The sequence below is a fragment of the Neofelis nebulosa genome, chromosome X (genome assembly GCF_028018385.1).
Source record: "Neofelis nebulosa isolate mNeoNeb1 chromosome X, mNeoNeb1.pri, whole genome shotgun sequence".
NCBI lineage: Eukaryota > Metazoa > Chordata > Mammalia > Carnivora > Felidae > Neofelis > Neofelis nebulosa.
In genome coordinates, this window is record NC_080800.1 from 47,634,430 (window position 1) to 47,644,316 (window position 9,887).

At 46.8% G+C, this 9,887-nt stretch overlaps 1 protein-coding gene across 9 annotated transcripts in view; it reads right to left on the reverse strand.

Annotated features, from left to right (window-relative positions):
- Nucleotides 1–9,821, reverse strand: part of SMC1A (structural maintenance of chromosomes 1A) — a 46,873-nt gene extending 37,052 nt beyond the window's left edge. For 6 of the 9 annotated variants that reach the window (XR_009257252.1, XM_058714141.1, XM_058714140.1 and 3 more), the window contains exons 1-10: nucleotides 9,617–9,819; nucleotides 5,341–5,529; nucleotides 5,118–5,230; nucleotides 3,934–4,137; nucleotides 3,602–3,840; nucleotides 2,685–2,943; nucleotides 2,462–2,602; nucleotides 1,691–1,773; nucleotides 1,328–1,535; nucleotides 82–267 (exon numbers count right to left, since the gene is read on the reverse strand). Coding sequence is in view for 5 of the 9 variants with exons in the window: in XM_058714141.1 (XP_058570124.1) it covers nucleotides 82–267; nucleotides 1,328–1,535; nucleotides 1,691–1,773; nucleotides 2,462–2,602; nucleotides 2,685–2,943; nucleotides 3,602–3,840; nucleotides 3,934–4,137; nucleotides 5,118–5,230; nucleotides 5,341–5,529; nucleotides 9,617–9,725 (1,731 nt within the window). In the remaining 4 variants the exon portion in view is untranslated. Of the gene's footprint in view, nucleotides 1–81; nucleotides 268–1,327; nucleotides 1,536–1,690; nucleotides 1,774–2,461; nucleotides 2,603–2,684; nucleotides 2,944–3,601; nucleotides 3,841–3,933; nucleotides 4,138–5,117; nucleotides 5,231–5,340; nucleotides 5,530–9,616 lie in introns of all 9 variants that reach the window. The other 3 variants (XR_009257255.1, XR_009257251.1, XR_009257254.1) reach the window with 3 other exon arrangements.
- Between the last annotated feature and the right edge of the window lie 66 nt (nucleotides 9,822–9,887).

The window sequence follows — 9,887 nt, forward strand, 5'->3', positions numbered from 1 at the left end:
AGCTCAGTAAGTGGGAGAACATGGAGGGCTAGGAGAAGGGGCCCTCTCACACTGCCCTTACCCCATCCCCACCAACCTCACCTCCAGGTAGTCAAGAGGCAAGAAGGTCTCAGGCTCCCCACGCTGTTCCTTGATATACTGAATACAGTCCCGGCCTGTCTTCTCAGAGTCCACGATAATGGCATCCATGTTCTTGCCCAAAACCTTGGTCACGGCAATCTGGTACTTCTTTTGTGTGGGCTGACAGAGGTCAATGAGGCGTCCATACTGAGGAAAGTCAGAAGAGAAAACTGAAGCATGAGGCTTTTGGGGACTGACTCAGGAACCCCAATTCCCAGTTCAGAAGTGGCAGACCAAAACCTGCATGAGGAACGTAGCTTCCATGCTATGGAGGAAAAGCCTACTCTGTCCCCAAAGCAACAATCACTCCAGTCATGCCTGAATCCAAAATCATCTTTCTAAACCTCAGTTTTATCATTTCACAGACCACTACTGCCCCAGGCACTATGTCAGATACCCCTTACATACATTACCTCAAATTCTCACAAGCACCCAGCAAAATAAATCTTTTTCTAGTTCATGTCCCCCATGCCCCCTAAGCTAATCATGGTTCCCTAAGAACTATCAGATAATGGGTAAGATCTTCAAGGGCAGGAAATGAGCCTAAATCATCCTTATAAACTCCTCAGGAGTGTCTAGAGGACAGATCAGGAAATATCTATGGAACCAAATTAAGTTAAACCCAGGGATGGAATTATAGCAATAGAGATCCTTATAAACTCCCCCAGAAGTGTTTAGAGGACAGATCAGGAAATATCTATGGGACCAAATTAAGTTGAACCCAGGGATGGATAGCAATAGAGAGAGAATACTCAGGGAACTCAAGATTTGGTTCAAGAGGCCAAGAGCTCTGATAAAGCCTAGGATATCCCTACAAGCAAATAAACCACTTGGTACAGGCCATGTGAGCTCATATCAAAGCCTGCAGAGTTACTTCCTATGAGACTAAATCATATCCTGTGGCTCCTCCCACTTCCAAAGGCCTCTCCAGTTTCCCAGCATCCCACAGAGGAGTGGAAGCAGCAAGACAAAACCTTCAAGAAGTTGCAACTGGTGTGATAGAAAGAACAGGAGGTTCCAAGTCAGACATAAGTTGGGTTTGGATTACAATTCTTTTAAACTGTGCTGTTTTGGGTTAAGTCATTTCATCTCTCTGAGCCTGTTCCCCCAGCTGTAAAAAAGGGATCAGCAATCTTGTCTTCACAGGGCCGCTGACAGCCAGTGGGAGAGTAGGTGCTCAGGAAAGGAGTTCCCTTTCCATTCTTACCACAGAGCCAGGGTACAAGCGCTTGATGCTTTCCATAATCTCTGCCTTTCGCTGTTGGCGGCTGCTCTCCTGGCGGTCAATACGGGCATCACCTAGCTGCTCCATCACCTGGTTCAGCTCCTTATTGATCTCATCAATACGCCGTTTAGCCATCTCCACCTCCTCTGTCAGCTCCCCCTCTAACTTCTTCTGCTCCTCTAGGGACTGCCTACAAAGTGAGGGATCACAAGGGGTTACCCTGGCTAGTGAGAAAATATTCCTGGCTGAAAGGGACTCTGGGGATCCTGCCTGAGGAGGGGCAGGACAGATAGGGTTCACAACAACAGCCCTGGAAATAAGAGGAAAGGCTGCAGAGCCACATACTTGCTAGTGGTAATGTATTCCTCTAGTTTCTCAATCCGTTTCTGATTCTCTTCAATCTCCCGCAGCTTTTGCTTGATCTTGGCCTGGAAGAAAGACAAATATACACCATCACCAGGGGCTGAGCAAGTTAACTCTAAGACCATGGGGCCCTGGCTTATACCTGCTATGTGCCCACTGATCAAAAAGCCCAACAGTCCAGGACAGTCTGTCACTAATGGGGGAGACCTACTAAAAAGCAGACACACAACAGTGTTCAGTGTGGCTCTGCTAATTGATGCCCCTCCCAGAGCCCTGAGACCTTCTCATGACGTTCTACCTAGCCTGGGTAGAACATATCCTGGTTCTGCCACTTCATAATGATGTGACCTGAGGCAAATTACTTCACCTCTGCACTATAGTTTCCTCATTTGGAAAATGAGGAATTAAATGAGCAAATACATGTAAAATATAGTGCCTAGCAAACAGTAAATGCTTACTAGTTGTTAGCTATTGTCATTACTGTTAAGGGGCACCTGGGTAACTCAGTCAGTTAAGTGTCTGACTTCGGCTCAGGTCATGATCTTGAGGTTCGTGGGTTTGAGCCCCGCATCAGGTTCTCTGCTGTCAGCACAGAGCCTGCTTTGGATCCTCTGTTCCCCTCTCTCTGTGCCCCCTCCCCTGCTCATGCTCTCTCCCTCTCAAAAATAAACATTAAAAAGAAAAAAAAAAAAAGACTTTCATCACTTCTTTTTTCTCTGGACCATCATCCCTAATCTTGTAACACATGCCCACCTCTGTCTCTACTTTCTTCCGCTCTTCCAGATCCAGCCGGTCCTGGTCGGCTTTCTGATCTCGATTGAACTTCTCCAGCTCCTGGGCCAATGTAGCCGCTCTCTTGCTGGCTTCTTCTTTCAACCGGTGGTATTTCTTCACCTGTATTAGGAACAGGTAACCAAATCAGTCTCTGTAGAAGCACAGCAATCCCCCACCCCACCCCCAACCTCCCAGAGCTTACCTGATTCTCCTCCAAGGTTAAGTCTCTGCCCTGACTCTGACTCTCCTCTTCCATCCGTTCCTCAAACTCCTGCCGAGCTTTCTCTACTGACAGCATCTCCTTTTCCAGCTCATCCATGTCACCTTTACGCTTCTTGTAATGCTTCTGAGCATTCTGTAGGGACTTCTTGGCTGCTTCCAGCTTCTTGATTTTGTGGGAGGTATTCTCCTTGGCTTTGATGTACTGAGGCCGCTTCTGGTTCAGCTCTGAGTCCTTCTCCCTTTTGCCGGAGGGGGGGTGGTGGGTAAATCAGTTAGCACTGTGGCAGAAGGGAGGGTTCCCAGGCTTTTTACCCAAAGGGGGGGCCTGATGTCCCAGCCAGTCTCAGGGAATTGCTTAAAGAACGAGGGCCTGATGCCCCACAGATCCTCAGAAAAGGGGCAGTCTGACTACTCCCTGGAACTGATGGCTTCAGCCTGGCATTCCGGCCACTCCGTAAGGTAAAGCTGCCACTCCTGCCTCAGCCCTAGCCAGGCCAGGACCCTCAGTAACAGCTCCCAAGAATGCCCTATGTTCATGGAGTTGTCCCCCATCTGATCTAACTTTTTCATGTCCTTTAAACTTCTAGCGCCAGTTTTCCTCTTCCAGGAAGGCATTCTCAGCCACTCTAGTAGCCAGGCCTCCCATTGCTTCCTCTCACTTGGCAAGGTCCCCACCCCTTTCAAGTTCTCTCTTTCATGAGTAGCCATCTACCCAGAGTCTGAGTACTCAAATGCTTTGTCTAAAATGCAAGTCAAGAAATGTGTTTGGTTCTGGCCAAAGCAAGTCAAGAGGAAGACAAACTAGGACGAGCACCGGACTCTAGGCTCAGAGGAGCCCTAGGAAACAGCACAGCCTCTTGGTTTCCCATAGGTTGCAGGCCCAGGCCTGCCTCTTACTTGATCTCCTTCTCAATCTGCTGCTGCTCCCGCATCATTTTGCCCAGCTCCTTCTTCTTCTCCTTCAGCTCATCCTCTACCTTGTCCATACGCTTCTTGTCCTTCTCGATCTCCTTGTTCTTAGAGGCCAGTTCCTTATTGAGCTTCTCAATCTCCACTTCATTGTGATAAAGCTTAAAGAGCTGCAGCTGCACCTGAGCTCGCACCACCTCATCCTTCAGGCGCTGGTAGCGGTCAGCCTGCGCAAACAGGAGCACGGAGGCAGGTGTGCATCAGTAAGGCACTGGCTCGACCCTGGCCCCTTAGAGCCCAGAGGTAGCCTAGCCACCTACCTCTTCTTTCTCCTGTTTGGCTTCCTTGCGTTCGGCCGCAATGTTTTTTTTGCGATGGTAATTAAACTGTGTGTCCTCTTCAGCCTTCACCATTTCCTTCTTTCGCTTGTCATACTCCTGGGCCAGCTCCCCAGAGCGACTTATCTCTTCAAACAGAGCTGTCCTCTCTTTGGGATTCTTCATGGCAATAGATTCCACAGCACCCTAGTAAAGATCAAAACACTCTCCCCATTTAGAGCCTATCCAACCCAGTTCCTTCTACCCATTTCTACTCAGTTATTCAGAAAAAGGTCTCTGACCCTCTCCCCGCACTAGGTGCCACATTTCACACTGGGCCTTGAGGATACGTTCCCTGCCTCTTGAGGTGCACACAGAGCAAAAGAGACAAAAGCAAAGACAACACCATGTGTTATGTGCAGTGACAGAAGCAACACAGAAAAAGCACTAAGTGAAGCTTGGGGGTAGGAGACTGGTAGGAGTGTCTATCCAGGAAAGCTTCCCAAAGGTGACATCTAAGTTGAGTTTGAAAGATGGGGAAGAACTAACCAAGAAAGTTAAGAGAGAAGGTCATTTCATGTAAAGGACAATTAATATGCAAAGGCCTGCAGGCCAAAGAAAGCAAGTGAATTTGGGGAACTATAAAGTTTAACTGAGCTGGAATGCAGGGTTGGAAGGGAAAAATACTGACAGGTGAGGGGCTAGTAAGGTGGGCAAGAACCAAAGGATGATGTTTCCTGAATGCCAGGAGTTTGGAGTTTATGCTAAAGCAATGATTTAGCATGCATAATAACCTGGAGAGCTTGGTAAAACACTCAGTGCTGGGCCCCATCCCATAGTCTCTATGTCTATAGATCTGGGATGGGACCAGAGAAGGTGCATTTCTAGCATGTCCCCAAGTTGATGCTGATCCAGAGATGATAATTTGAGAACCACCATCATAAGACAATGAGCAATCACTGAAATGCTTTAAGGAGGAAAAGGAAAGAAAAAGATTTGTGTCTTTGTAAGATGAACCTAGCCTAAGGGATGAACTGGAAGGGGACAGACTGGAGTCTTGTAAGCCCAGTGAAGAAGCTGCTACATTAATCCAGGGGAGAGATGAAGCTCAAGATGAAGCAGGCCCAGTGAGGATGGGACAAGGATCAGCAAAGAGCAGACAGCCAATAATTGTTAAAAATGCTCACCTGGAAGACGAGGAAGTTACGAGCTTTGATGAGAATGCCCAACTTCTCTAATTCCTCACTGTACTCATGTAGCTGAACCACTTTGTTGTTGATCTTGTACTCAGAAGAACCCCCTACAAGACAGTGCATGAGTTAGCTGAAGGTCAGACATCCACCTATCCCAGTCAACTAGTCTAGTCACCTCCCGGGACCCAAGGGGAGCCTTCTGGCCAGCCTCACCCACCAACAATGACACGGGCAAAGGTGCGGTCCTCAGCACCCTCCTCAGAGTAGACCATGCTGACAAAGGCCCGATTGGCAGCTGGCTTGCCCACAGGAGCTCCATGGATCAGGTCCCTCAGGGTCTTTACTCGCAGGTTGCTGGTTTTCTCACCCAATACAAAGCTGATCGCATCCATGAGATTTGACTTACCTAAGGGAGTAGGGGACAAAGCAGAGGAGGGGAAGTCAGGGAACACTGCTCTGCCCCCACCGGAGCCCTGGTTCAAGGGCTGAGAAAAACAGTCCCTTTGCAGCTATTACCTACAGCAGTTAAAGACTAGAATCCCATCTAAGGAAACAGCATATTCACATAATGGATTGTTCTACAACCATTAACGACACGGTGAAATGCCCATAATAGAAGAAATAAGCAGATAATATAACTATAACAAAAAATATAGTTTGATCTCAACCAAGTTTAAAAGTTAAAAAAAAAAAAAAGAGCTAAGGGAAGGTGATAATGGGGAGTTGCTATTTCCTGTGTACACTTTCAATTTTGCAAGATGAAAAAGTTCAGGAGATCAGTTGTACAATGTGAAGATACTTAACATGGCTGAACTGTACACTTAAAAAATCGTTAAGATGACAAATTTTGCTATGTGTATTTTACTATATTTTTTAAAAGTCATATTCCTATTGTGATACAATATGACGCATACAGCATCATCTATGAAGTATCTTGCCAAAATATTTAACCTGAATCTGAACAAGCCTTTAGACCTACCTTCCAGTTTACAGGAAATATAATAGTTAGAGGAACATAGTAAGTGACACTATGAAGAAACCTTAAGACAAACACAGAATGTGGAATACTCTCCAAGACAACTGGCCTGATTTTTTCAAAAAGTGAATGTCTAAAAAGAAACATGTGGAGAACCACTCCAGAACACAAGCGATTACTGAGAAATAAGCAAAGGCAGTGCACGAACTTTGATTGGATTCGAGTTTCCCTTTAAAACCAAAACCAAAACCAAAACCAAAACCAAAGCCAAAGCCAAAGCCAAAGCCAAAACCAAAACGACATTCTGGGGAACAATTAGGGAAGCTTGAATATGAACTAGATAACTGATGACAACAAGGAAATTAATTTTCCCAGGTGTGATCACAGTCTACTGGTGACACAAGAGAATGATGATTTTAGGAGTCGAATGCTGAATCCCTAGAGGTGAAATGTCATGAAGTCCACAGCTTACTTTCCAATGATTAAGCAAAACACACAAGTAGGTTTGAATATTTTCATAATAAAAACTTGGGGAGAGGCAAAGGCATAGAAAAAAAATACATGAAAATGTGAAGAGTGTAACCAGTGGTCACTTCCCAGAAGGAAAATAGGTTAACAGGTCAGGGAAGGGTATCTTTTTACTGTCTATCCTTTGGGATTTTTTAAATTTTATACTGTGTGCATATATCAGCTATTCAAATAATTAAGATTTTTTTAACATTAAGAGTGGTTATCTTTTCAATAGTGGAGTCACAATTGTTACTTTCTTCATTTTAGACTCAGGAAAAAAATTTTTTTTCAACTTAGACTGGGGGTGGGGGGGTGGGAGAACACTTTAATCTCTATAAATGCTACCTCAGGATTATACCCCAGCATGTTATATGACCTTGAACGGAAGACCTGATTTCCCACACCTTTCTACTCAGGTATAAAAATAACAGCCCAGTTCCTTCCAAAGCAGTACAACACCGTGATTAAGAGCTCGGGTTCTAGTCCAACAGACCAGGTTCTTAGTTTCACCAATTCTTAGCTGACCTTCCATTCCCTCACTTCGAAAATCTAAAAAACCACAACTGATAGGTAAAGCCTCTAAAATAATGCTTAGCACACAGTTCTCTGTTGGGAGTGGCAGGAGCACAAGGCTTTGAAGTATGACAGGCACAATTTCTGACCCTGGCTCTGAGAATCAATTAGTGTGCAAGTGATCACAACTGTTTGTGCCTCACTCTTCCACCTATGAAACAAAGATAATGGTGCCTCCCTGATAGGGTCATTTTGAGAATTTAAATGTAAAAGGTCCCAATAAATAAAGTACCTGACACACACTGGTTGTCAACAAATGGCACTCCTATCTTAACACAGGTCTGAACTCAGCTCTGTCTCCCTTATCAGAGCAGGACTAGCACACCATGCTGACCAGGAGTCAGACTTTTAGGCACCCACTTCCAACCTTTAGGCTTCTCCCATGCTCTCCAGAGATGGTTAGAACGTCTCACAATCAAAGCCTTCCCTATTAGCAATCATTCGATATTGTAAACATTTTTATAACATGCATTATGAGCTGAACACTGATAAAACGTTTTAAGGAATGTCTTCTTTGGGGCACTCATAAACCAGTAATGAAAACACAAAAACATATACCATAAATACAAGACAGAAGTAAACATTAACATGTGCCAAGTGTCTACTGTGTGCCACAGAAGAAACGCAATTCACTCTTCTTCTCTGCCAAGGAATGGGTTGTGGAGGTGGGTATTGAAGAATTGGGGGAGGGGACAGGGTCCAGACCAAGGGGGTCTTTTGGGAACAGCTGGGTATACAAATCTACCCACGCTGAGGGGAGTGAATGCCAAGAGGTGCATCCTGGCTCTTTCCACAGGGGCCACCACTCCAAAATCCTAAGAAACTGGAGTGAAACCCCAAGCATTAGTCCTCTAAGCCAGTGGTCCTCAAGTGAGGATGGGGAAGGCAGGGAGTGATCTGCCCCACCTCTCAGGGGGACACAGACAATATCTGGAAACATTTTTGGTTGTCACATCTGGAGGGTAGGGGTGCTATCATCTAGTGGGAAAAAGGCAAGGATGCTGCTAAACATCCTACAATGCACAGGACCTACCTCACAGCAAAGAATTATCTTGCTAGAAATGTCAACAATGCCACTGTTGAGAAACCCTGCTCTACAAAGAGCACCAAACACAAGCAAAACCCCAGGGAAGGTCACAAATTTGAGCTACGTCTGCAGGGAAAGCCCCTCATACTAGGAAATGATTTAGCTAGAACATCTCTGGGGTGGAGGAACACAGTGGGATTCCAAACAGACTGCCTATGGGGGTAGATGGAAGGAATCCATGGTGTATCATTTAGAAATGAGGAGTTAAGATATGAAATAAAGGTGTTACCTAGCCACTCTTTGCCACTCCCCAGTTTTGTTGAGATATAACTGACATATAGCATTGTGTTAGTTTCAGGTGTACAACATGATTCCATAGCTGTCTATATCGAGAAATGATTACCACAATAAGTTTAGTTAGTTAACATCCATCACCTCACATAAACGATTTTTTTTCTTGTGATGAGAACTTTTAAGATCTATTCCCTCAGCAACTTTCAAATACACAATACAGTATTTACTGACCACTCTTTCCAAAGACACCACCCAAGTCACTGTATCCCATCAACCTAATTTCCTGCATAGCATGTATCACAGCCGAATAGTCTTATTTTCTCCTTCTTTATTATTGTCTTTCCCCTCTGGAATGCAAGTCCCGAGAGTAAGGCTTACTCTATTCTTCACTGTTTCCACAGCACCTCGAATAACTCCTTACAAAACAGTAAACATTCAATAAATTTGGCGAGCGGAAGAGTTCTTTTAACGGCTTCAGTGGTAAATTAAAGGGGGGATTCCGAGGCACCCCCATCTCTGAGATGGGGGTGGAGGGTGGAGACCCCAAGCACTCCAGCTGGAGAGGCGAGCGCGGGATCAGAAATTCAAAACTGCCGCCTCCAGAGGAGAGTAAAAAAAAGGACGAATTGGAGCATACCAGAGCGAAGCGGGAGGGGGCGCTGGGCTGAGGCAGAAGTGTACCGCTGGAGACCGGGGGCCAAGGGAGGGCTACCAGCGGTCCCACACCCTCCGGAGGGTTCAAACAAGGCAAGGGGAAGTAGCCGGAAGCAGCAGGTCCGGCGGAGGACTGCACGTCCCGCCGCTGGCAGTCGGCTCCGGGCGCGCCACTTTTGGCGGGAGGGGGCAGTGGGCGGGGTAACGTACAGATCGGCCCGTACCACTTGCTCCGGGGAGGGGGCCGCACAGAGAGCGGGCAAGTGACACCTGGGGAAGAGGTTTGAGTTAGAGCACTCGAGCGGGCAAAGCGGGTTCGAGTTGAGCCCGCTCAGGAGGGAGAGGAACCTGTGAGGGTTCCCGACATTTCAGGTCACACGGGCTGGGTTGGACTACTCTGCTGCCGGATAGGGGGTCCAGGCTGGGACGTGCGGAGGGCCGCAGCCAGGTTTATCTCACCAGAGCCATTGGGTCCAATGATGGCGGTGAACCTCTGAAACGGTCCGATAATCTGCCGACCCTTGTACGACTTAAAGTTCTCGATCTCAATCAGTTTCAGGAAACCCATGACAGCGGCGGCGCCGGCAGCTGTACAAAAGGCCGCGCCGTACGCCCGGGAACTGGGGTAGCCCGCGCGGGAAACACCGCAGTGCAGGCCGGGCGGAAGACAAACCTCGCGAGAATAAGTCCAGGCCTAACGGGATTTCCGGCTTCCGGTGCAAGCGGAACC